This window comes from Somniosus microcephalus, chromosome 22, assembly GCF_052327205.1.
Source record: "Somniosus microcephalus isolate GS21.2 chromosome 22, FLI_Smic_1.0, whole genome shotgun sequence".
In the NCBI taxonomy this organism is placed as follows: domain Eukaryota; kingdom Metazoa; phylum Chordata; class Chondrichthyes; order Squaliformes; family Somniosidae; genus Somniosus; species Somniosus microcephalus.
In genome coordinates, this window is record NC_141008.1 from 12,408,937 (window position 1) to 12,436,648 (window position 27,712).

The 27,712-nt window shown below is 45.5% G+C and overlaps 2 protein-coding genes across 5 annotated transcripts in view; one reads left to right on the forward strand and one right to left on the reverse strand.

Moving 5' to 3' along the window:
• The window catches only part of atp2a3 (ATPase sarcoplasmic/endoplasmic reticulum Ca2+ transporting 3), an 824,766-nt gene that overhangs the window by 402,348 nt on the left and 394,706 nt on the right, over positions 1-27,712 (reverse strand). The window lies entirely within an intron of this gene.
• The window catches only part of zzef1 (zinc finger, ZZ-type with EF hand domain 1), a 229,044-nt gene that overhangs the window by 198,092 nt on the left and 3,240 nt on the right, over positions 1-27,712 (forward strand). For all 3 annotated transcript variants that reach the window (XM_085964180.1, XM_085964183.1, XM_085964181.1), the window contains 2 exons: positions 13,094-13,244; positions 23,580-23,651. In XM_085964180.1, the coding sequence (XP_085820306.1) occupies positions 13,094-13,244; positions 23,580-23,651 (223 nt within the window). The remainder of the gene's footprint in view (positions 1-13,093; positions 13,245-23,579; positions 23,652-27,712) is intronic.

Genomic DNA, 27,712 nt, shown 5'->3' on the forward strand with positions numbered 1-27,712 from the left:
AAAAACTGGGAAATGTTCGAATGATTAGCGTGAATTATAAATCCATGTGGAGCTATAGCCTTATTTGTGCTAAGGAAGGAAGCAGAAAGACAGACAGAGTTCAACGAGTTTCAATTCATAAATTCTACATCTTGCCTGACTACATAATCTTAGCTAGGTCAACCAGGCCAAATCTAAATTGGTTTGTGTAATCTGATAGGGGCTTGCTACAGTTTTTCTGTATGTGTATGACCGCACACTGCTCCATCTGAAGCCATTACAATGGTAAATCGCATCAGGAATTCACAGCTGACTGAATTTTCACACAAGTCCTTTGAACATAAGGAGAAACTAATTCCACTGGCGGGTGGGTCAGTAACCAGACGGCTCAGATTTAAAATAAATCGCAAAAGAACCAGAGGACAGGTGAGAATTTTATTTACATTTTTTTTACTTTGTTTTATGGGATGTGGGCATCGCTGGCATGGTCAGCATTTATTGCCCTGTTAGGGAGGGAGTTCCAGGATTTTGATCCAACGACGATGAAGGAACGATGATATACTTCTAAGTCAGGATGGTGTGTGACTTGGAGGGGAACTTGGAGGTGGTGGTGTTCCCATGCGCCTGCTGCCCTTGTCCTTCTAGGTGATAGAGGTCGCGGGTTTGGGAGGTGCTGCCGAAGAAGCCTTGGCGAGTTGCTGCAGTGGATCTTGTAGATGGTGCACACTGCAGCCACGGTACGCCAGTGGTGGAGGGAGTAAATGTTTACGGTGGTGGATGGTGGTTTTTTCTTGGATGGTGTCGAGCTTCTTGAGTGTTGTTGGAGCTGCACTCATGCAGGTAAGTGTATTCCATCACACTCCTGACTTGTGCCTTGTAGCTGGTGAAAAGGCTTTGGGGAGTCAGGAGGTGAGACACTCGTCGCAGAATTCCCAGCCTCTGACCTGCTCTTGTTGCCACAGTATTTATGTGGCTGGTCCAGTTAAGTTTCTGGTCAATGGTAACCCCCAGGATGTTGGATGTTTCGGCGATAGTAATGCCGTTGAATGTCAAGGGGTGGTGGTTAGATACTCATTTGTTGGAGATAGTCATTGCCTGGCACTTGTGTGGTGTGAATGTTACCTGCCACTTATCGGCCCAAGCCTGAATGTCGTCCAGGTCTTGCTGCACGCGGGCATGGACTGCTTCATTATCTGAGGAGTTGCGAATGGCACTGAACACTGCAGTCATCAGCGAATATCCCCAATTCTGACCTTATGATGGAGGGAAGGTCATTGATGAAGCAGCTGAAGATGGTTGGGCCTAGGACGCTGCCCTGAGGAACTCCTGCAGCGATGTCCTGGGGCTGTGATGATTGACCTCCAACCACCACAACCATCTTCCTTTGTACCAGTGGAGCATTTTCTCCCCAATTCTCATTGACTTCAGTTTTACTCGGGCTCCTTGATGCCACACACACTCAAATGCTGCCTTGATGTCCAGGGCAGTCACACTCACGTCACCTCTGGAATTCAGCTCTTTTGTCCTTGTTTGGTCCAAGGCTGTATTGAGGTCGGGAGCCGAGTGGTCTTGGCAGAACCCAAACTGGGCATCAGTGAGCAGGTTATTGGTGAGTAAGTGCCGCTTGATAGCACTGTCGATGACACTTTCCATCACGTTGCTGCTGATTGAGAGTAGACTGATGGGGCGGTAATTGGCCGGGTTAGATTTGTCCTGCTTTTTGTGGACAGGACATACCTGTGCAGTTTTCCACATTGTCGGATAGATGCCAGTGATATAGCTGTACTGTAACTTGGCTAGAGGCGCGGCTAGTTCTGGAGCACAAGTTTTCAGCACGACAGCTGGGATGATGCCTGGGCCTATAGCCTTTGCTGTATCCAGTGCACTCAGCCGTTTCTTGATATCACGTGGAGTGAAATTACGTGGAGTGAATCGAATTGGCTGAAGACTGGCTTCTGTGGTGGTGGGGACCTCGGGCGGAGGCCGATATGGATCATCCACTTGGCACCTCTAGCTGAAGATGGTTGCAAACGCTTCAGCCTGGTCTTTTGCACTCATGTGCTGGGCTCCACCATCATTGAGGATGGGGATACTCATGGAGCCTTCTCCTCCTTGTTTAATGGTCCACCACCATTCACGACTGGATGTGGCAGGACTGCAGAGCTTTGATCTGATCCATTGATTGTGGGATTGCTTAGCCCTGTCTATAACATGCTGCTTCTGCTTTTTAGCATGCATGTAGTCCTGTGTTGCAGCTTCCCCAGGTTGGCACTGCATTTTGGGGTACACCTGGTGCTGCTCCTGGCATGCTCTTCTACACCCCTTATTGAACCAGGGTTGGTTGCCTGGCTTGATAATGGTAGAGTGAGGGATATGCCGGGCCATGAGGTTACAGATTGTGGTGGAATACAGTTCTGCTGCTGCCGATGGCCCACAGCGCCTCATGGATGCCTAGTTTTGAGCTGCTCAATCTGTTCTGAATCTATCCCATTTAGCACGGTGGTAGCGCCACACAACACGATCGAGGGTGTCCTCAGTGTGAAGACGGGACTTCGTCTCTGCAATGACTGTGCGGTGGTCACTGCTACCAATACTGTCATGGACAGATGTATCTGCGACAGGTAGATTAGTGAGGACGAGGTCAAGTAGGTTTTTCCCTCTTGTTGGCAGGCCCAGACCGGCAGCTATGTCCTTCAGGACTCGGGCAGCTCGGTCAGTAGTCTGTCCTGCCGGTGGGACAGGACATACCCAGGGATGGTGATGGAGGAGTTCGGGACATTGGCTGAAAGGTATGATTCTGTGAGTATGACGATGTCAGGCTGTTGCTTGACTAGTCTGTGGGACAGCGCTCCCAATTCTTGCACAAGTCCCCAGATGTTGGTGAGGAGGACTTTGCAGGGTTGACTGGGCTGGGTGTGCCGTTGTCGTAGCCGGTGCCGAGGTCGATGCCAGGTGGTCTGTCGTGTTTTATTCTTGTTTTTCGTAGCAATTCTTTTACAACTGAGTGGCTTGCTAGGCCATTTCAGAGGGCAGTTAAGAATCAACCACATTGCTGTGGGTCTGGAGTCACAAATAGGCCAGACCGGGTAAGGACGGCAGATTTCCTTCCCTAAAGGACATTTTGCAACAACCCAATAGTTTCATGGTCACCATTACTGATACTAGCTTTGATCCAGATTTATTTAATTAACTGAATTTAAATTCCCCAGCTGCCATGGTGGAATTTGAACTCAAGTCTCCGGACCATTAGTCCAGGCGTCTAGATTACTAGTCCAGTAACATAACCACTATGCTACAGTTCCTGTAATGAGTTTTTATGATCTGGGATGCACTGTCTGAAAGGGTGGTGGAAACAGATTCAATAGTTTTGAAACCTGAATTGGATATATACTTGCATTTATATAGCGCCTTGCACAACCACCTGTCGTCCCAAAGTGCTTTACAGCCAATTAAGTACTTTTTGAAGGGTAGTCACTGTTGTAATGTAGGAAACGCGGCAGCCAATTTGCACACAGCAAGCTCCCACAATGACCAGATAATCTGTTATTAGTGATGTTGATTGAGGGATAAATATTGGCCCCAGGACTCCAGGGATAACTTTCCTGCTCCTCTTCGAAATAGTGCCGTGGGATCTTTTCTGTCCACCTGAGAGGAGCAGACGGGGCCTCGGTTTAACGTCACATCCGAAAGACGGCACCTCCGACAGTGCAGCACTCCCTCAGCACTGCACTGGAGTGTCAGCTTAGATTTTTGCGCTCCAGTCTCTGGAGTGGGGACTTGAACCCACGACCTTCTGACTCGGAGGCAAGTGTTGCTTCCAACTGAGCTACAGCTGACACTGGCAAACTGATGAAGGAAAATTTTGCACTGCGGTGCCGTGGATCTGATTGGATAGGTCTTTCAAAGAGCCGGCACAGGCATCGTGGGCCGAATGGCCTCTGTGATGAAATATGCCGTTCATCAGGCACTGTATTCTCTGTGTTTAGTTTAGTTTCAGTTTCATTTCCCCTCCGGTACTGTATTGTGTGCAGGGCTCCGCCCATACCTGGCCACTACTTAAGCAGGCTGCGCTGTCTCACAGACAGTGCAGCAGATCTTTGGGTGGGAGACACTTCTCCACTGTGTATTTCTTAGTTAATAAAAGCCTTGCTTTGCTCCGTTAATGTCGAGTCTCGGATTCATTGAGGCACATCAGCCTCTTTCTGTGCTTTAAAATTCTATGATTCTATAACCATAGCTAATCAAATTATACATGATTTAAAGACCAATTAATGAGTTCATTTGTACTTTCCTGACAGACAAATATGGTTACTTAGGACTGTGCTATTTGTTTACCTCACAGATGTTAGAAAAATGCAAAGCTCCAAGCAGGTGGTAGAAGTTTTTGATATGGATCTAGAGCCCATCATTTGCCTACAGTTAGTCCATTGTATTCGGAATAATTTAGGCCTCGGGCACATCTGCAATCTCTTGTTGACCAGGTTCTGCTGTCAGTTTGGAAACAACAAGCCAAAACGTTCTGCTAGCAAGACTCTATTTTGCTTTGTCTTGAAGGTGTGCTGTAGCTTGAGATGATTATTTTAGAGGCTACCCTTATACCATTGAAATTTATCTTGATAGACAGTTCTATAACCAGAAGCTGCCCGAATTTGGGCTTGCATCTGACCAGTTCTTTAACGTAAAGTTAATGCAATTCCTTGCATATACAGGCCACGGCAATGAGGCAAGACTTTGTCAGCACAGTAGTGTGCATCTACCTAAAAAGTACTTTAAAAGATCTTTGTTATTCTGGTGCAAGAAAAAAAATTAAAATAAATGAAAATTAATAACTTTTTTAAGACTGTTAATTTATTCTTTTTTTCTGTTTTTTAAATAAACAAATTGTTGTTTTTTCCTGAACACTATGGTCTGTCAGCATGGTGTTTTTTGCTGATTGATTGTAACTGAGAGGACATTATTCACCCTGTCCCAGTGCTGTTCCTAATATTAAGTACACCTGGTCAAGTTTTGGTTCGGAGGAAGTCGGGACATCTTGCCTATTGAAGCTCATTTTGCAGTCAGTGAGCACAAACAGAACATCTTGAGAAGTAACCCTAATCATAACGCCAACTACTTACCACCGAACTCATTTATACTGCATTTTGCCTGTGGTAATGTATTATTTATGCAACAACTTGCAGTTCCCAAGTGCAGAAGTGGGGATAAGAATAATAGAATCATAGAAATTATTGGACAAAAAAGACAAATGTACATCTAGCTCACCTTCTGCCATTGTGGTGGTTGCATGATGCAATGATAATGGAGTTGTTTACTAATCATAGCCATCAGCAACATTCCCTCTGAGCTGCGCAGCCGGTCCCGCCCAGCCTGTTTAAGGGGCCGCGCACCCAAAAACAAATTAGGGAGATCAGTCTCTCGAATCAGTTTACAACCGGCCCAACAGGGATAAGGTGAGGAAACCCCCAGTGGTGGAAAGCTTTGAGAGCTGTAGATCCAAAGTCGCCTGTTCCTCCCAAGCATGCTGCACTCGCCACATGTCTCAAATTACTCATATATTGTGTCCCACCAGGAAGAGAGACAGAATAGGCCAAAAGAACACGAGGACATTCCAGAGTGTAGGGCCAGAGGGATGTACAGCTTCATACCCAATGATTTTTTTAAGTGTAGTCATTGTAATTTGGGTAAATGTGCAAGCCAATTTTGCACGTGTCAAACTTCCATGAGCAGCACATGAGCTGAATAACCAGTAAATCTGTTTTTGGTTGGGATTGGTTGAAGGGGGAATGTTGGCCTTGCCAGGTCAGTGGGATAACTCCCTGCTTTACTTAGAATAGTGCCATGGGATCTTTTATGCCCACCTGCATCTCATCTGACCATGCAGCACTCCCTCAGTACTGCACTAAAGTGTCAGCCTAGATTAGGACCTCAAGTGCTGGAGTGAGACTTAAACCTCCACAACCCTCTGGCTCAGACGCAAGAATGGTAGCACTGTGTGCCAAGTTTATTGTGGTATTGTAGTGCGTATTCAACATTGCTGATTGGATTTTGGTGTCAGAGCAATATTGGGACTTGATTGCTCCATGCTGACTCGGTGACACTGGCAACCAATCAAATAATTGGGAGGAAAAATTTAACCCATACATCCTCCCATCAATCTTGCACCTAGAACATTTGACCCCATCTGCTGTCTCCCTAACTTTGTAATTGAACTGCCAAAGCCTCAAAACAACTGAGGTACATAATCTCTAAATCAGAAGAAAGGGTGCTACCATTGTAAAATGCACTATGCAAGAAAATGCTGTTTTGATGCAAAGAAAATGACCCACTTCCTGTTTCATGTTTAGCACAGACCAGTAGTGGTGAAGAGATAACTCCGTACTGCAGCATGCCATTTCATCCTAATTGGACCTGGTCTTGAAGGCTTTGTCTCTAACTTGTTATTCCTCATAATCTGGCAACAGATCTGATGAACAGGCATTTTTAATCCTCCCATTGGTCTTTCTGTAACTCAAGCTATTTAAGTGAATGCCAAATTCAGGGAGGGTTGTAAAAAGCTACTTTTGGGTCACCCACAAGTGTGTTTCTCATCACAAACCAATGCTGAATCCATTTATGTGATGGAGGAAAAACCAAGTGGTGATTCAAGTGCCATCCAGTCCAGAGATGTGCACCTGTCACTCGGATGTTTTTGTGTTGCTGAGACCCATGCTACTGCCTTGCTTACTTTTTATGCCTCTATCTCACCACATGGCATTTTATTTATATATTGTCTGCAATACTTGCACACCCACTGTAGTTGTTGCTGTAGTCTTTGTTTATACTTTGTTAAATGTAACATTTACCCAAACTATACCACAAACCAGTTGTGGCTAAAGTAAACAATTCAATGTCATTTTTGGAACATGTCACAAAATGGAAATTACAAGCACTGTAGACTTTCCCAATCCCCAAGCACTGTAGACTTTCCCAATCCCCAAGCACTGTCGACTTTCCCATCCCCAAGCACTGTCAACTTTCCCAATCCCCAAGCACTGTAGACTTTCCCAATCCCCAAGCACTGTCGACTTTCCCAATCCCCAAGCGCTGTCGACTTTCCCATTCCCCAAGCACTGTAGACTTTCCCAATCCCCAAGCACTGTCGACTTTCCCAATCCCCAAGCACTGTCGACTTTCCCAAGCACTGTCGACTTTCCCAATCCCCAAGCGCTGTCGACTTTCCCAATCCCCAAGCACTGTAGACTTTCCCAATCCCCAAGCACTGTCGACTTTCCCATCCCCAAGCACTGTCAACTTTCCCAATCCCCAAGCACTGTAGACTTTCCCAATCCCCAAGCACTGTCGACTTTCCCAATCCCCAAGCGCTGTCGACTTTCCCATTCCCCAAGCACTGTAGACTTTCCCAATCCCCAAGCACTGTCGACTTTCCCAATCCCCAAGCACTGTCGACTTTCCCAAGCACTGTCGACTTTCCCAATCCCCAAGCGCTGTCGACTTTCCCAATCCCCAAGCGCTGTCGACTTTCCCAATCCCCAAGCGCTGTCGACTTTCCCAATCCCCAAGCGCTGTCGACTTTCCCAATCCCCAAGCGCTGTCGACTTTCCCAATCCCCAAGCGCTGTCGACTTTCCCAATCCCCAAGCGCTGTCGACTTTCCCAATCCCCAAGCGCTGTCGACTTTCCCAATCCCCAAGCGCTGTCGACTTTCCCAATCCCCAAGCGCTGTCGACTTTCCCAATCCCCAAGCGCTGTCGACTTTCCCAATCCCCAAGCGCTGTCGACTTTCCCATTCCGCAAGCACTGTCGACTTTCCCATTCCCCAAGCACTGTCGACTTTCCCAATCCCCAAGCACTGTCGACTTTCCCAATCCCCAAGCACTGTAGACTTTCCCATTCTGCAAGCACTGTAGACTTTCCCATTCCCCAAGCAGGCACCCATAACTAGTGCCTCAGCAGCCTTGTGTGGGTTTGCCTATGATCAAATAGGTTAAAGATGTATGAGGGGCACCATGTGTTTAGCTGATGTCTGGTCCTGTATTAGTTAAAACTCTTGAGGTAAAAGACTGTGTTTGCCATTTCAAGTCTCACTAATGGAAGCTGTTTGAACTCCACCATCTGTGTATGTGAAGAGTTCTGATTGCCTAGGTAGAGTTGTTTACCGGCATAAAATATGATTCTTGTCAACTTTGGCACAGAGTGAGGTGATCATACACGCCCTCCGCCTCATAAGTTCTATTCTGGCACACGCTGAGATTGCAGCATTGAGTTTGCATTCATTAAATGCTGACCTTTTCTAGACCATGATAATGACTAAAGTATGGCTGCATCACATCTAGTCATTAGCAATTTTTGGACCCATCTGATTAGTGAGAGATTTGCTGGATAGTGCGGGTGTTTTCATTCACTGTGAATCTGTAGGTTGGAAATAGTATTTGTTTCAGGCACAAAAGTGCAGAGGTTTCTTTGTGTTAGACTAAAAGGGTTAGGACAGTAAATGATGGGTTTTGGTATGAAGGTGTCACTTGAGTTCTGAAGTGCTTTTTCGTAATATGATCTTGTTTTTGGTTGCATGCAGAATTAAGTGCTGTGATGGTATGTGTGTTATCCGCATGCTATTGCCTTGATCAGTCATGGGTTGTTGAGGGGGTGCCTCGTAGCTTTCACGATATATGCTGTGTTCTTTGCTATGGAGCTTTTTTAAGGGATTGAGAGGTGAGCTTCGAGCTCTGGATTATGGTAAAGGAGGTATGTTTTCTTAACACCAATGAGGAGGCCACCTATCTTCATACCCAGGAATGGGCAGAGGTTCAGTTTGGAGTGAGGAAGGGACAGGATTTACTCAAAAATGTGACTTGTATTCTCTGCAAAAGATTAGTTCATTCAATGAACATTTTTAATGTATTTACTCCACATCTAGAAATTGAATATCTACCATCTTAGTATGATGCAGAATTAATTCAACTGCTAGCGAGTTGGTCTTGATTTTATTTGGTGCCTTGCCAAGTTTTGTAACTAAAGCCATAGTCTGCTCTCTTGGCTACATGTTCATCTATGCTTCACGCATTGAATCTATTTCTAGATCTTATCACGTACAGATCAGTTGCATTAGTGTGTCAGCTGCATTCCTGCTGTTCTCCTTATGGTCCGACTGCAACTTTTGCCCTGTAGCCTCCAGAGCATAATTTACCGTCAAACTGATGGTCAGATCCATAGATAACCGGGCCTCTAACATTTGAAATGTTATCCCAACTTAGTCTTTTTTGGTCACCTGAATTTTCTGTGAATTAAGTGATGGGGTCAGAAATTGTGGTACTGTTGGATCCTGTCACAAAAAACTTGAAACTTGGCCAAGTAGTAGGATGTACTGCGAAAGCATTTGATCCTTTTATTTAAATTGATAAACCTAGGACTGTAGTGGTAGAGGAAGACCAAGGTTGAATAGAGTAAGAAGGAAGCTGAGGGTACATCAGGGAGTAGTGATTGGGTGATGTCAGGCTTGGGTATTAAAGGCTGTATATTGTTGGAGGGAGGAAATGCTGAGGGAGATAGAGAGTTCTGTCATTTTGAGGACTTTGGTAAGAATGAATTAGAGTAGGAGACTCTGGTCTTGATTTGAACACTGTGGAAGAATATGGAAGATGCCCTGTTAGCAGCTTGGGAGGAACCAGAAAGGACATTTCAGAAAAGCATTGGCCACAATAGTATTGATAGAATAACAGTTGTGGCAGAACGAGGTTTGAAGCTGGAGGTGAGAAACTGCTCATCACATGACTAGCATTTTCTCCTTCAGCCTGTTCAGGAATGTGAAAGAGAAAGAAAGACTTGCATTTATATAACGCCTTGCACAACCTCAGGACTTTACAACCAATGAAGTACTGTTGTACCACTAACAGCAATGTGCTAACAACCAGATAATCCGTTATTAGTGATGTTGATTGAGGGATAAATATTGGCCAAGACACTGGGGAGAACTCCCCTGTTCTTCTTGGAAATAGTGCCTCTGACAGCACTTCCTCAGTGCTGCACTGGAGTGTCGACCTAGATTTTTGTGTTTAAGTCTCTCGAGTGGGACTTGAACCCACAACTTTCTGACTCCGAGGCGAGAGTGCTCCCACTGAGCTGCACGTGACACTTTAGGGGAGAAGTGTTTTGAGCCTCCCCAGGTATGGGACCAGTGTTCAAGTTGAGAGTTATCGAGAGGAAGAGTGTTTGGCGAGGAAAAGGAAACTAAGCTTCTTGGCGGCAGCCTTAGCAATGAAGGAGATGTGAGGGCTCCATCTGGGATCAGAGGGCCTAGGCTAAGAATGTCAATGGATTAAAAAGGATTAAGGGTGGAATCACCACAGGTGAGATGAGCTACCTGGAGGCCACTGGACCTCAAGTAAAAACAAATCATTCTAACCTTTAGAACAGTGGTGCTCAAACTGGGGTCCGTAGAGACTTTCCGGGGGTCCACGAAATAATGTGAACGGGACCCGTTGCTGCGATGATGCGGGTCAGGCGCACGCTGTTGGCCATTATTTTGATTTCCTACGTCCACTCGAGCGGCGCGGCCGAAAGCTCGCGCACCGGGGAGTTCTATGTCAGGGCCGGTGGCCTGGTGCTCTCGCACAGTGAGACACTGGTAAGCGATCGCCGGGTGGGCACTGGGGCCGAGGCAGCTCTGGAAATGGACACGTAACCGGATTAACGGGGCCTCAAATTGACTGAGAATCCCAAGAGAGGAGACGAGAGACACCGGGAATGGATTCACAGGGCTGGAGCTGGGGGAGGGTAGGAAGGAGTCGCCACATCAGCCTTGTCCAAAGGCCTGGAATGACGATCAAGCCGAGCTTCATTCACTGATTACGGCAGAAGGGCCTGTGACTGAACCCGGACTGAAGCCGCGGTCCCAGTTACTGGCGGTATCCCGATGGCAGCAATACCATGCACCAGGCAGTGTGTCAGCAATATTCCAGCATAGACAGGCTAGTCAGCAGCAGTGGGGGAGGGAAAAAACCCTGAAACACTCATCAGCTGTGCATTGAGTAGGCGGGCGGTGGAGGGTCACACCTGAAATGGTGCCGGTGTTCCCAACAGGAGCCACCCAGCCTGACTTCACTCCAGGAAGAGCAGGGAGGGGTCATGCAGTGAAGTAGTACACAGGCACGTTGCTGAACCTGTAGGGTTACCTTTCAGCTGAGGGGAAGATAAAAGTTTTCACAGCAATGTTCGCTCTATCGGATAGCCCTGGCAAAGTTTCATGCAAGTCCCTTTAACAGGACACTGCCGAACTTTACATTCAGAAATGTAAATGTGCAAGGAGGTTATCATATAATTTAGATAGGGGGTCTGTGATTACTAATCCATTTGAAAAGGGGTCCTTCGACCAGAAAAGTTTGAGAACCACTGGTTTAGATCATAGGTACAATATTGTACACTGTTCTTTGCACCATATTGTTAGAAGGGCTTTGATGCAGTGTAGAAGGCTCACAGAAGACTGTGGTGATGATTTGTCACCTTAAGCCTCAGATTATGAGAAGGGTCTCGGACTTGTCCTCTTCTCAATCTTTCCTTTAATGACGTGTCCTGGGCCTTTAAAGTCCTGAGGCGTTTAGATGGAATTGATTTTGACCAGAGCTAGCGGGCACATGTTCAAAGTTACCGAGACTCGAGTAAGCCCAAAGTTCGGAAGGCTTTGTCCTTCCCCACAGAGCAGTGGATATGTGCATCACATTCCAGGCATTTCTAAACACGCAAATAAAAGCAGCTTTCACAAATATAATCTGGTGTTGCACATTCATATAAATAGTTCAAATCACAGCAATGCACTGTAGCACAATTCTAAATAAGGGAATCCCAGTCATTCTTTATATGAAGGAACGCTCAACACAACTCCAATCTTGCTTTTTCCTTTCAATTTTGCACGGCAAGGGACGGGAATATTCAAAGCCAGTTAATGCATTCACACCACGGAACAACCTCCCCATCACTTCACTTCAACTAGTCTTAAACCTTCAGCTGGCCAGATTTTGGGGGCTGAAGGAGGCTACAGAGACGGGGAGGGGACGAGACCATGGAGGGTTTGAAAACAAGGATGAGAATTTTAAAATTGAGGCGTTGCTGGACCGGGAGCCAGTGGAGGTCAGCGAACACGGGATGATTGGAACGAGTTAGGATACCGGCAGCAGAGTTTTGGATGAGCTCCAGTTTATGGAGGGGGGGAAGGTGGGAGGTTGGCCAGGAGTGCGTTGGAATAGTCGAGTCTAGAGGTATGAAAGGCATGGACGAGGGTTTCAGCAGCAGATGAGCTGAGGTGGGGGCAGAGTCAGGCGATGTTGTGGGGGTGGAAGTAGGTGGTCTTGGTGATAGAGCGGATATGTGATCGGAAGCTCATCTCGGGGTCAAATACGCAAGGTTGCAAACAGTCTGGTTCAGCCTCAGACAGTTGCCTGGGAGCGGGATGGAGTCGATGGTTAGGGAACAGAGTTTGTGGTGGGGATCGAAGACGAGGGCTTTGGTCTTCCCAATATTTAGTTGGAGGAAATTTCTGCTCATCCAGTACTGGATGTCAGACAAGCAGCATGACAAATCGGAGACAATGGAGGGGTCGAGAGAGGTGATGGTGAGGTCGAGCTGGGAGTCATCAGCGTACATGTAGAACCTGACGTCGTGTTTTTGGATGTTGTCGCCAAGGGGAAGCATGTAGATGAGAAAGGGGAGGGGGCCAAGGATAGATCCTTGGGGACTCGAGGTAAAGGTGCGGAAGCAGGAAGAGAAGCCATTACAGGTGATTCTCTGGCTACAACTAGATAAGAATGGAATCAGGGTGAGGGCAATCCCACCCAGTTGGACGACTGAGCTTAAACAGTAAACCTGATGCTCCCATTGGCAGTGGGTGAGAAGTTCCCCTTCAACTTTTTGATGTACAGTAGAATGGAAAGTTGAGCGTTTAAATTTAAACAGGTGTGCTGCCATATATTTTTATGCTTCATTAATCTCTGTTGGAGACAGTTCCGATATGTTGGTTCTCTACCCCAGCTGTAGATCTGTCTTACAATCATCTCTTGAGTAGAACATGATCTTTCAAGCAGTAACCTATGTTCTCTTTTCAATTCTGTTTTATTTCCCTTTCCCAGTGGCTGTGATCTCACCATGCTGAGGCCACTCTGGCAGCTTTTCACCAAGATGGAGAATAGTGTACGCCAAGACCAGGCTGGAGTTTTTATCCTTCCACCACTGCATCGAGCCCTGACTGAACTGTTCTTCATCGCAGAAAACCGGGCAGCGGTAAGATAGAATACTTCTGGCAATGTGCTTTGGAAACACATTGTGATGTTAACTTGTGCAACCCACGTCTGTTTTGTACAGCTACCATGGTATTTCCTAAACCCGAAATATAATGGAGCCAACACCCCTCTTTCCCCCCCCCCCCCCCCCCCCCCCAAATGAGTTCCTTATGTAAAGACGGAAACTCTGACTGAATCCTCATTTAAGTACATCTGGAACAGTTCTGATTGGCTTCCAATAAGTTATTAGATAATCAAGTTTCGACAAGTATATAGATAAGTGTGAGGTGGTGCATTTGGTAGGAAGAATAAGGATTGGTGCTTGGATAATAACAAGTCTGAATGGGGTAGAGGAGCAAAGGGATCTAGGGGTACAGATACACAAATCACTAAAAGTAGCGACCATTAAAAAACAAACCAAGCACTGGGGTTTATTTCTAGAGGGATTGAACTGAAAAGCAGAGAAGTTATGTTAAACTTGTATCGAACCTTGGTTCAACCACACTTGGTAGAACTGTGCACAGTTCTTGGTCGCCATATTATACAAAGGATATAGAGGCACTGGAGAGGGTGCAAAACAGATTCAGAAGGAAGATACCAGAACTGACCAGATATACTTATCAGGAAACTTATCTCTAACAGAGAAGGCTGAGGGGTGAGCGGATAGAAGTCTTCAAGATTATGGGTTTGATAAGGTAGACGTAGAGAAAATATTTTCACTTGTGGGGGAGTCGAAAACTCGGTCATAAATATAAGGTAGCTACTAATAAATCCACTAGGAAATTCAGAAGTAACTTCTTTACCCAAAGAGTGGCGAGAATGTGGAACTCACTACCACAAGGAGTGGTTGAGGGGAATAGTATCGATGCATTTAAGGGGAAGCTAGATAAACACACGAGGGAGAAAGGGAATAGAAGGATATGCTGACAGTGATGAAGTAGGGTGGGAGGAGGCTCGTGTGGAGCATAAACGCCGGCATAGACCAGTTGGGCCGAATGGCCTGTTTCTGTGCTGTAAACTCGATGTAAGTAAATAGCTCAACGTCTCTAACCAGATCAGGTGCCATTTGCCGTTACAAAAGTCATATTGTTCTCATCATGCACAATTTTTACATTGAGACCTCAACGTTTGCTAACATTTTTACAGGCTGAGGGGGGAACAAACACTATGTGAAAGGAGTTACAAATAATGTTTTTAAAAAAGGTGTTGTTAGTCGAGTGTTCATCTAGTGGAGCTATCCTAATTTGAAACACAAAGCTAGATTGGACTATTAATTCAGTTTTGCTCTCCTGAATAGTTAGAAACAGTTGAAATACAGATTTATTTTGGATTGATCAGAATTTTAAATCTCTAAAGGGGTCATTGCAGTCCTAGTCACAGTGTAATATTTACCACTTAAGGCGTTTCAGTGCTAGTTGATGGAGCACAAATAAGACTGCGTCACTCTGGTCACTCTGTTACCTGTTTTTTTTTCTCCCAAGTTCTCCACCCCGTTCCATCTTGCTCCCTCATTTTTCTCCTTCCATTGCTTCTTCTCATGTCATTACATTTTAGTGTAGACAGTGCAAATCAGCCTAAAAATATTTGATAAAATATCACTTGGAAGATTTAAGTGTAATTAAACTTTGCGTTGTCATGTTGTCAATATTAATTCTATAGAGAATTGCCAGAGGTTGTAGCAGTCGGTCAGAGTTTCTGAACAGTTACAAATCACTTTGAGAGAGAGAGAAGGAGGACAATGCTTTTTTTCTCCCCAATTTATCAAGAATGGGGTGGCAAAAAGGATATTGGACTCATTGATCCTTCAAGCTTGTGAAAATTTAGGAACTTCAGAAAAGGAAGAACAAAGTTTGTGAAAACTCAAGTGAGATGAAGTGTTCAGCTGCACCAACAGCAGCCTTCATTCTTTTCTTCCCTTGTAGCCATTACCCAGCCAGTTGGGCTAGTCTGTATATGAGCAATGATTTCAGATATCAATATAGGGTGTGTGAGGGCAGACTTGTCTATTGACACCACTGTGTCAGCCAATGAGTTGAAGGCGGGGCAGGACTTCCAACAAACAGTGGCCTGGATTTTACGGCCAGCGGTGAACGAATGGCGCTAGCCCTTCATTACGCTTACCCACAGACTTTCTGTGGGCTTTTGCACTGGAACTTAGTTATTAGAAATCAAAAACGACACGGCATCCTCTACAGGGGATCTAGAACCTGTGTGAACAGGGCAAGCAACTGTGCATCTCCTTAACCAATCAAATTGAAGAATCCTCACAGAGACACGCAGAGTCTAAACCAGGATGTGTCAAGTTAGAATAGTTAATACAATGCCAAATTATGTACAGATTGCGATATTGAGAGAGATAAGGGACAAAGAAAACGTTAAAAAAAAACATTTTATTTTTTTAATTCTTTAAAACTCCAACAATAATTAAAATCTGAAGGAATGAGACTCTACACTTGTAAAAGTTAATTTTCAGTGTCAGAGAGGTTCTTTGGCAGCAATTAAGACTTAGCACCAAAGTTGCGCTCTAGAGGTCCTGCGCAGCCGGTGAGCCGACTTTTAAATGCATAAACCATGCATGCACGTATTTTTGAATGGACCGCGCAGTCTCCTAAAGGGGCCACGTGACCCAAAAAAAAATGAGATGGAACGTTGCTTATCACAGTTTAAAAACTCACTTACACTTGAATGGGCAAGCCCCAACCTTTTCTGGCCTGTTTAGTGGGTATCTATCACGTAAATGCAGCAAATTCACGCCATTCCATGTGTTACAAGGCTGAGTCCCTTGGCGAGATGCTGTTATAGTGCAGCTTCTGGAGGGGCAGGGCAACTCGGACAGTGACTTCCTGATTTCCACGTTTAACTGTGCATTACTCCTTAATAACGGTGAGTGCCGATGGCCTTGCTGTTATTTCTACTGCAAAATCCGAGCCAGTGTCTTTTGCAGCAAAGAAAACAAAGTCTATTTACAGAGTCTATTTAAAATGAGGCTCTGCGAACTGCAGCAAACAGAACTCCAGCAGCAAGTTCTCCCGATAAAAGCAGGGTGATTTCTCCAGCAAAATGCAGTGAGTGGAGGATAGTTACATAATACAAATGATGTGCGTAAATCAATCCCAATCACTGACAGCAGTGCGGTCTCCAGGCGTGATTGACAGGGGAATTACCCAATCATCTCAGAAACGGTAGCGTAGTGGTAATGTCACTGGACTAATGATCCAGAGATGTGAGTTCAAATCCCACCACGGCAGCTGGGGAATTTAAATTCATTTAATTAAATAAATCTGGAATAAAAAACTAGTATCAGTAATGGTGACCATGAAACTATCGGATTGTTGTAAAAACCCATCTGGTTCACTAATGTCCTTTAGGGAAGGAAATCTGCCGTCCTTACCTGGTCTGGCCTATATGTGACTCCAGACCCACAGGTTGACTCTTAACTGCCCTCTGAAATGGCCTAGCAAGCCACTCAGTTGTAACTAACCGCTACGAAACACAATAATAAGAATGAAACCGGACAGACCACCCAGCATCGACTTCGGCACCGGTTACGGACACGACAACAGCACACCCAGCCCAGTTGACTGCAAAGTCTTCCTCACCTACATCTGGGGACTTGTGCCAAAATTGGGAGAGCTGTCCCACAGATTAGTCAAGCAATGGCCTGACAGAGTCATACTCACTGAATCATACCTTACAGCCAATATCTCAAACTCCTCCATCACCATCCCTGGGTATGTCCTGTCCCACCGGCAGAACAGACCCACCACGGGTGGCGGCACAGTGGTATTCAGTCGGGAAGGAGTGGTCTTGGGAGTCCTCAACATTGACTCCAGACCCCATGAAGTCTCGTGGCTTCAGATCAAGCATGGGCAAGGAAACCTCCTGCTGATTACCACCTACCGCCCTCCCTCAGCTGATGAATCAGTACTCCTTCATGTTGAACACCACTTGGAAGAAGCACTGAGAGTAGCAAGAGCACAGAATTTACTCTGGGTGAGGGACTTTAATGTCTAACACCAAGAGTGGCTCGGTAGCACCACTACTGACTGAGCTAGCTGAGTCCTGAAGGACATAGCTGCCAGTCTGGGCCTGCGACAGGTGGTGAGAAAACCAACACGAGGGGAAAAACCTACTTGACCTCGTCCTCCCCAATCTACCTGTCGCAGATGCATCTGTCCATGACAGTATTGGTAGCAGCGACCACCGCATAGTCATTGTGGAGGCAAAGTCCTGTCTTCACACTAAGAACACCCTCCATCGTGTTGTGTGGCACTACCACCGTGCTAAATGGGATAGATTCAGGACAGATCTAGCAGCTGAAAAGTGGGCACCCATGAGGCGCTGTGGGCCATCGGCGGTAGCAGAATTGTATTCCACCGCAATCTATAACCTCATGGCCCGGCATATCCCTCACTCTACCATTACCATCAAGCCAGGGGACCAACCCTGGTTCAATGAGGAGTGCAGAAGAGGATGCCAGGAACAGCACCAGGTGTACCTAAAAATGAGGTGCCAATCTGGGGAAGCTGCAACACAGGACTACATGCATGCTAAACAGCAGAAGCAGCATGTTATAGACAGGGCTAAGCGATCGCTCAATCAACGGATCAAGTCAAAGCTCTGCAGTCCTGCCACATCCAGTCGTGAATGGTGGTGGACCATTAAACAACTACCGATTGGAAGAGGCTCCATGAATATCCACATCCTCAATGATAGTGGAGCCCAGCACGTGAGCAAAAGACAAGGCTGAAGCGTTTGCAACCAACTTCAGCCAGAAGTGCCGAGTGGATGATCCATATCGGCCTATACTTCCGAGGTCCCCACCATCACAGAAGCCAGTCTTCAGCAAATTCGATTCACTCCACGTGATATCAAGAAATGGCTGAGTGCACTGGATACAGCAAAGGCTGTGGGCCCCGGCAACATCCCGGCCATCGTGCTAAAGGCTTGTGCTCCAGAACTAGCCGCGCCTCTAGCCAAGTTGTTCCAGTACAGCTATAACACTGGCATCTATCCGACAATGTGGAAAACTGCCCAGGTATGTCCTGTCCACAAAAAGCAGGACAAATCCAACCCGGCCAATTACCGCCCCATCAGTCTACTCTCAATCATCAGCAAAGTGATGGAAGGTGTCATCGACAGTGCTATCAAGCGGCACTTACCCACCAATAACCTGCTCACTGATGCCCAGTTTGGGTTCCGCCAAGGCCACTCGGCTCCCAACCACATTACAGCTTTGGTCCAAACATGGACAAAGGAGCTGAATTGCAGAGGTGAGGTGAGAGTGACTGCCCTTGACATCAAGGCAGCATTTGACCGAGTGTGGCATCAAGGAGCCCTAGTAAAACTGAAGTCAATGGGAATCGGGGAGGGGGGGGAAACACTCCACTGGCTGGAGTCATATCTAGCACAAAGGAAGATGGTTGTGGTGGTTGAAGGTCATTCATCACAGCCCCAGGACATCGCTGCAGGAGTTCCTCAGGGCAGTGTCCTAGGCCCAACCATCTTCAGCTGCTTCATCAATGACCTTCCCTCCAACATAAGGTCAGAAATGGGGATGTTCGCTGATGACTGCAGTGTTCAGCGCCATTCACAACTCCTCAGATAATGAAGCAGTCCATCCCCGCATGAAACAAGACCTGGACGACATTCAGGCTTGGGCTGATAAGTGGCAGGTAACATTCGTGCCACACAAGTGCCAGGCAATGACTATCTCCAACAAGCGAGTCTCTAACCACCTACCCTTGACATTCAACGGCATTACCATCGCAGAATCCCCAACCATCAACATCCTGGGGGTCACCATTGACCAGAAACTTAACTGGACCAGCCACATACTGTGGCAACAAGAGCAGGTCAGAGGCTGGGTATTCTGCGGCGTGTGTCTCGCCTCCTGACTCCCCAAAGCCTTTCCACCATCTACAAGGCGCAAGTAAGGAGTGTGATGGAATACTCTCCACTTGCCTGGATGAGTGCAGCTCCAACAACACTCAAGAAGCTCGACAGCATCGAGGACAAAGCAGCCCGCTTGATTGGCACCCCATCTCCCATCTATCACCTTAAACATTCACTCCCTCCACCACCGGCGTACCGTGGCTGCAGTGTGTACCATCTACAAGGTGCACTGCAGCAACTCGCCAAGGCTTCTTCGGCAGCACCTCCCAAACCTGCGATCTCTTCCACCTAGAAGGACAAGGGCAGCAGGCGCATGGGAACACCACCACCTCCAAGTCACACACCATCCTGACTTGGAAATATATCACCGATCCTTTTGTTGCTGGGTCAAAATCCTGGAACTCCCTCCCTAACAGCACTGTGGGAGTACCTTCACCACACGGACTGCAGCGGTTCAAGAAGAAGGCTCACCACTGCCTTCTCGAGGGCAATTAGGGATGGGCAATAAATGCTGGCCTTGCCAGTGACGCCCACATCCCATAGATGAATTTTTTTTTTAATCTCCATTCTGGCCAGGAATAGCAGTGTCACTTTACAGCTGTGTTACATCGGAGTGGTGTATTTTTTTACACCTGAGATTTTGCTTCTTTTTAAGAACAGCCCCAACCCGTGCCCAAATTATGTTTGAACATCAGAGTCCAACTCTACTCATTGTGCTGAGTGTTGCTAACCACCTCATGAAGCTGTAAAAATTAATACACGCGAGTGAGTGAGAGTGCAGACAAAGTTGAAACGCCGTAAACAATTTTTGCTTATTCAAAGAATGTTTCAAATGTTCAATGGCTCCATATCTTTTCAAAACATACTGTTTCATTAGTGGGGGAAAAAGTGGCAAATTAAATTCTAAATAAATCTGCAATTTGAAAGCCTTTGAGGAACATTTTTACCAAAATAATCCAGTTCCTCTTCAACTTTCGCACACGGGATTCCTTAAGCATCATTCATAGAAACATAGCAGATAGGAGCAGGAGTAGGCCATTTGGCCCCTCGAGCCTGCTCCGCCATTCAATGCGATCATGGCTGATCATCCAAATTCAGTACCCTGTCCCTGCTTGCTCCCCATATCCCTTGATCCCTTTAGCCTTAAGAAATATATCTAACTCCTTCTTGAATATATTTAATGAATTGGCCTCTACTGCCATCTGTGGCAGAGAATTCCACAGGTTCACCACTCTCTGGGTGAAGAAATTCCTCCTCATCTCTGTCCTAAATGGCCTACCCCTTATCCTTAGACTGTGACCCCTGGTTCTGGACTCCCCGGCCATCGGGAACATCCTTCCTGCATCTAGTCTGTCTAGTCCTGTTAGAATTTTATAAGTTTCAATGAGATCCCCTCTCATTCTTCTAAACTCCAGCGAGTACAAGCCCAATCGACCCAATCTCTCCTCATACGTCATTCCTGCCATCCCAGGTATCAGCCTGGGATTCTTACTGAATGATTTCATCACCGAGAGAAATAATAAAACCAGTTTTTGTGAAAATACACCTTTTGGGTGCCGCACCCAGTCTGCTTTATTTACTGTAGTGGACCCACCCATGAAGTTATGTGTTTAAGATAATAAACTCTGTGGTAATTCACTCCTTTTGTGAGTGAGATTAAGTGAACTGATGAGTTGAAATTTCAGAGGATTTTTTATCGTAATTGTCAAACTAACTTTGATTTGTTGGGTTAATGTACTGCCGGCCTCCCACTGCGGAGAGATCCTGGATTGTAGGAAATGGGGAATGAAGATCACGAGAATTGACTTGCGGTGCTTTCCCCGAATTCCTTCTCCACTGGCACCAAATTATATCTTCCCTTGCAAAACAAGGGAAGCTTTCATCATTTAGTTGTTGCACTGGTGTTCTCTTCATAGGCGTGTCCCGCTCTCTCTTGGTTCTTGATTTTTTGCCCTTTTATTGATTTTCCACCCTCGGTGATCTATACCATTGTCTGGCAGCCATGATGGGCTTGACGATTCGCAGCCCTGGCACTGCCCGCCTGTAACTGATAACTGGCAGGTGCATGGCAGCCGCTGGGGAAACTACCCAGTTTGCTGTCTGGACCTTGCCCGGCAACCTGCCCAAAATTAGGAACTCGTGGATCAGGGAACCGGGCAAAATGCTGCTTCCTGCTGTTACGTGCGAGAGAGCACTTTGCACAACTGGATCTTCTAGGCGACAAACATTTCAACTGTTCCAGTATTCTACTCCTTCAGTATGGTGTCCTGCATCACATTCATTTCTCAGGAAGGGGAGGCATTCCTTTGCCCTTGTACAGCACAGGGAAGCGACTCGACCAGCTCTTTGAAAAAGCTATCTAATTAATCCCATTTTCCTGCCCTTTCCCCATACTCTTAAATTTTTTTTCTTTTCCAAATATTTATTCATTTCTGCTTCCCCCCCACTGTTTGTGGCAGGTCATGCCATATTCTAAAATCCTCTGTGTATTTAAAAAAAAAAGTCTAGCCCTCTGACTCGCCAGTCAGTGGAAATCATTTTTCCCCATTTACCTTATCAAAACCCTGCATAATTTTGAATCCCTCCTGTCTAATTGTTCGGAGCCTCTCCTTACTGCTGCACTAAGGAATGCGAATGTTCACCCTCCTACTCTTATAACAATGCACATGAACACGCTAGCTGCACTTTGCTACTGGACTGCCCTCTGTGTGACAGCCGTAACCAATTCAACAAGGAAGAAATCTTTATGACATCAGCTTAGCAACCAGGAGCAGCCTACACACTAGCAACGGGCTAGTACAGTCTGCATTCTCTCACTTGCGTTCCCATACCAACAGTTATTTACTGTTGAAGTTTAAATACAAACACGAGGAAGATAACCACTCTCTCAATAGGGTTCCCAGATAAAAGCTTTCCAGTGAATGTGTTTTCAGTTTGTATTTAAAGTCCCGTTGGAGAGAGGAAATTAAATTGAATAAGGATTGACTCAAACGGATGAATTACTGCCTTTCTGTTAAAAAGACGGTTTAGAGCTCACTGATAGCTGTGCAAAGGAAGTGTATGCAAACCACAGTATCTTGTACAGCTCAGTTTTGAGCGCAGCAGGGAGCTTTCTTTATCGCAGTCTACCGCAAAGGAGGTACAGACTGATCAAGGGTAATCTTGTTGCAGCAGAACACCCAGGCAATTGGTTTTAATGGCAGACATGTAATTTTATTAAATTGATTATATTGACAACTTCAGATCAAAACACCTTTTAATCAGACCATTTAAAAAAAAATGATAATTGACTGGACTTCAAAGTGTGTTCACATTTTAGTTGGGCTGAACTTCATATTCCAGTTGGTGGAATTTTATTCTTAATTCATTAAACGCCATAGAAGGATAAAATCAAATAATGCACCTGAAAGTCTTTCTGCTCAAATGTAAATATTGATTTGCACTGGTAAACTATTTCAAACTCTTCCCAGTTCTAACCAAGTGCTTTACCTCCTGCTGTTTTGAGTGCCTTTTGAACACTTAATTTCCTTTCCAACTCCCGACGTGTGAGCTTGCAGTTTGTTTCTTGAAGGTGACATTGAAGTGCAAGGTACACAGTACTTCAAGTGTCTTAGCAACTCGGGGAAAACGGATGCCATGCTTGTTATGACTTTGTACTGCCTCAATTTGCATAGGGAAACCCCCTGTTTTAATTGAAATGAAGCTTTAGAGTGCTACCGATGCTGAATGCAGAACTTAAAATGATAATGTCACGGTGATATGATGCTCGTGCACTTTCCCTGCCCGTATTCCTGTCCTTCACTTCCCACCTGTCAATAGGTGAGCCCAGTTGCAACCGACGAGCTCCTCTCTATTGCTTGTCCCACAGAAAGTGGGCTCCCTGTTAGTAAACCATGAAGCAAGGTGGTGAAAGTTGAACACTACCACCCTGCTACAGAGAGAGGATGCATGAGGCCATGCTGAGGAGGAACTGGAGACATTTTGAATTAAAGCTAAAAGTGATATTGTCATGATAATTACATGGAACTTTACAGCACAGAAACTGGCCACTCGGCCCAACAGGTTTATGCCAGTATTAATGCTCCACACCGTACTTCATCTCACTATCAACCTCTCCTTCTATACCTTTCTCCCCCACTTGTCTAGCTTCCCCTTAAATTAATTTATGCTATTGGCCTCAACTACTGCATGTGGGAGCAAGTTCCACACTCTCGCCACTCTCTGGGTAAAGAAGTTTCTCCTGAATTCCCCATTGGATTTATTAGTGACTGTCTTATATTTATAGCCTCTAGTTTTGGTGTCCCCCACAAACGGAAGAATCTTCTCTGTTTACCGCATCAAACCCTTTCATAATTCAATTCACTGCATAAGAATTGGCTGGTCTTTGTGTAGCTGCTGACGTGCAGTGTAGCAGAGTAACGATGTTTCTGATTGGGTGCAGGAACTTGGTGTGCTGCAAGACTACTTTTTGGCCTTAACCACGGAAGAACACATCCACCACTGTGTCGTGCAGGTGAGAATCATGTGTAACTCTTACAAGTGAATACAGTTGATTCGGGAACGAGAAAGGGTGCTGATTGCTGAAACCTTGCGAAAGTCTGACTTGCTTGTATTACTCCTGAGGCTAATTAACTTTTTTTTTGTTTCTTTTTGACGACCCTTCCTTAAAAGTACTTGCTGCAGTGGATTAACACTTTGGCCTTTCTCCTCTGGAACCCGCATTTGAATCCAGCTGGGCAGATGGGATTGAAATCTCGCTCCCCTGGGGCACATGTCAAATGAGTTCAAGGCTGTCTGACTTTAAAGGTCCCAGGTTGCAAATTTGCAACACAAAACTGTTGGTCATTCTGAGCAAATTGGCATTCTAACTCCAGTCACAAAATGACTGTGTGGGATATGGCAAATCACACGGGTATAGCCAGGGATGCTGATCTAAGGTTGGGATTGGGATGAAAATATATTGTTAGCAGAGTAGAGGGAGTTGCACTTTGCACCCATCCCATGTCCTATCTGACTGGTGAGCGCTCTGTGTCGGCTGACAAAAGGCTAAAGCCCTTCCGTTCCCCATTTTGAGGGGAATATAAATTTACTTTAAAAACAAATCGAGCCTGTGAGCTACTAAGTTCCCGTATTTATGAAAGGCATTTTAATTTGGGGTGGGGGAAACCAGCACATGCAAGATTCATGAAAGTGACTTCATCTGGGTGCAATAACATGCCAGCAATCCTATCCTATCTCTACTGTTAAAAGTTAGAATGTGTATCTGTGTATAAAACCTGTCTGTATGTAAGTTAGAGACTGAGCATTGTTGATCGCAGTTCCCTCCCTGCTCTCCCAAAATGAGTACATATTGTACTCTGCTGAAATGGTGCGTTACAAATGTCCCCTTCACAATAAAGATCTTTGTTCTAAAACCGTCCAATAACTAAACCGTACCTTGCTTCTTTGCTTTTTAACCCCTGTCCACCAAGACTGCTCTTAAAATATGAAAGCAAGTTATTTAAACATATCATTTTCATAATTTTAGTGAGGGTGTAAATCTATTTCTGTTCACTGAGAACTCTGATTTTCACACTTCCCCTATAGTTAAGCACCTGGCCTGCACCCTGCCTTGCCCTGCAGCAGCTTGGAGCGGTGTGGGAGAATAGGCCTGTGTCTGCCCCTACTGTAGCGTAGTATCATCTTGTTCCAATAGGATGTGCCATTATGCAACTTGCTCAACCTCCTTCTCCATTGAAGTATCTGCCCCAGAACTAACTTCTGGCTTGATTGATTCTGGGGAACTCCATGCTTATCTCACACACATTGTGGCATCATATTTAGACAGTGTCATGCATGATCTCTTATTCTGGTGTCCTACAAAGCTCCAGGACCTGTTACAACCTCAAACTTTGCTGATGAAGAAATAACTTGTATTTATACAGTGCCATTCACATCCTCGGGACATCCAAATTGTTTCACAGCCAATTAACTACTTTTGAAGTGTAGTCACTAATTATATAGGGATACATGGCAGCCAATGTATGTACAGCAAGGTCCCACAAATCGCAATGAGATACAAACTGATTTGGTGATGTTGGTTGAGGGATAAAGGATTTGGCCAGGGCATAAAAGTAGGAGATTTGGCAAACGGCGAGGAGAATTGTAAATGACTACAGGAAGAGCTAGACAGGTTATCGGAATGGGCATACAGGTGGAAGAGGCAATTTAATGTTGATAATTGTACGGTTATACATTGGGGAACAAGGAATGGCCCTGAAGGGCATGGCTGAGCAGTGACACCTAGGATGTATTTGAACTCTGAAAATGTGAGTGCAGGTACAGAAAGCCACAAAATTGGCCGACAGCATTTGGGTTTTACAAACAGGTATAGAGTATAAAACGAAAGCAGTAAATTCATACAAGACATTGGCTAGGCCACAGTTAGCGAGTACTACAGGAAACTCTCTTTTTTTTATCCGGCACCGACGGGACAGGCGGGGTGCCGGTTTATCAAAAAGTCCGGATTACAGAGTTATAGTTAAAAGGTACGAGAGCTCGTACACAGCAACAAATCCAAGCTTCCCTGTTGCTTAGCAACAGCTGCAAGAAGCCTGACCACAGACCAAGCATCCCTGTTGCTTAGCAACAAGTGCAGGAACCCCGGTTACACAGCCAAGAATCAAGAAACGGCCACTAATATGAAGAAAAACTTAACTGAACCTACTCCTGAATTTTGCCGGTTAACCGAGATTTCCGGTTGTTTGGGTGCCGGTAAATCGAGAGTTTCCTGTGTGTGAAATTTTGGGTGCCCTATTATAGAAAGGCCATTAAACCCATAGAGAACATACAGGGTAGATTAATCAGGATGCTGTCCGAGAACAGAAACTAGTTAATGAGGACAAGACTAGACATACTGGGACTGTTTCCACTGGAGCAGAGAAGGATAAGAGATTTGAGTTTTTTAACTTGAGGGGGTGACATGAATCAGTCATTCATGAAAGAAAGACTTATGAAATAATATTGAGCGGCCTACTGGTGGCGCTGTCCAGGGAGAGTATAAATACTCGGGCATGGGCCCAGCTTGCGCAGGACATTCTTAACAGGAACTAGTGAAGGACACAACTAGACCTCCATGTTGTGAAACAGTTGATTAAAGCTTTGTTTAACGCTTAGACCAAGTGCCGAGTAGTTTTCTTACATCGGGGGTTTAATACATTTTTTGAGGAAGAGAATGGAGAGATGCAGGGGCAGGGTGGGAATAGGTAATTAGAGGCATGTGTGGAATATAAACACCAGCACAGACCAGTAGGGCCAAATGGCCTGTTTCTATGCTGTAGGTTCTATATAATTATGTGTAAAAGGATGAATACACTCCTGTAAAGCACCTTGGGACGTTTTACTATGTTAAAGGTGCTATATAAATACAAGTTGCTGTTGAATAGAGAAATAATTATTTCCTTTAAGTGCTAAAGACCTGCCAGTGCCAGAGAAGCAATGGTTGGTGCCAGTGGCAAAACATACCCCACACTTGCAAGTAAGAGCCACAGGTTACACCTCTCTGTCAACACACCTTTAAGGATCCACTCGGGAACCCTGGCTCGCTATCAGTTGAGACCACGGTTTACCAGTGGGAGGATGAGGAGGAGGGAGATAGTGATGAACCTGCCCAAGGACAGTTTGCTGAACCAAACTCGGAAGCTTTCACTGTGCTGTGCTCCATGTCCAGGGATCTCCAACCCCGGGTAGGACCCCTTAGATTCCCTACAGACTGCAAGCATCGTCTCTCATCGGGTTTCGTAATTCTGCGAATGGTGTGTATTCCGCATACCACAACCCCACCCGACCATCCCATTGCATGGTCTCCTATTCCAGGATCCTGGAAAGCTGTAAGATTGTTTTTGCTGTCAGATTGAGTTTTGTAGTCAGTTTAGCTTCAGTTCAAAACAAACTGGTGCCAAGGGTGCAGTTTGTGGAGCTTTCCAGGACCCTGGAATAGGAGGCCATGTGCAGCATTGGTTAGCACAACCTGTCAAGTTAGCCTCATTTGTATGGTGTGTGGAGGATGCTTAACCTTTGAAGAAAGTAGAAGGCTCTTCTATATGGGTAACCTTGTTTGTGTGTGCAAGGTTATAGTTGCTTTGCATATGTCCGTAGGTAGCAAAATATGTAAACTTCTGAAATATTTGAGACCTGTCCTTATGCAAAATCCAGCATGGTACATTTTGTTGTGGAACGTACTGCAGAATATTAGAATGGCTTGCTGCAGACTTGGGCATTGTAGCAAGTATAATCTGCCATATGTAGGTTAAAGGAAATGCACACGTGGAGCCAGACCCAGCAAGACCTGGTACCAATAGGAGAGGGTGGGGGCCAGAAAGAAACCAAGAATATCTGAGGGAACCCAGCAATGCAAAAAGCCCCTATAAAAGCCCAATTTTAACCAAGCAGATCACTCATTGTAACAAATACTTCAGAGTGCTTTCAAATAAGGAGTGGAGCGATATAAAACAACCAGCATTTCCTTTAACCTGCATAAACTGACAGAATTTTCAGAGTTAACCTGCCAAATCTATTGCAACACACAAGGGATTA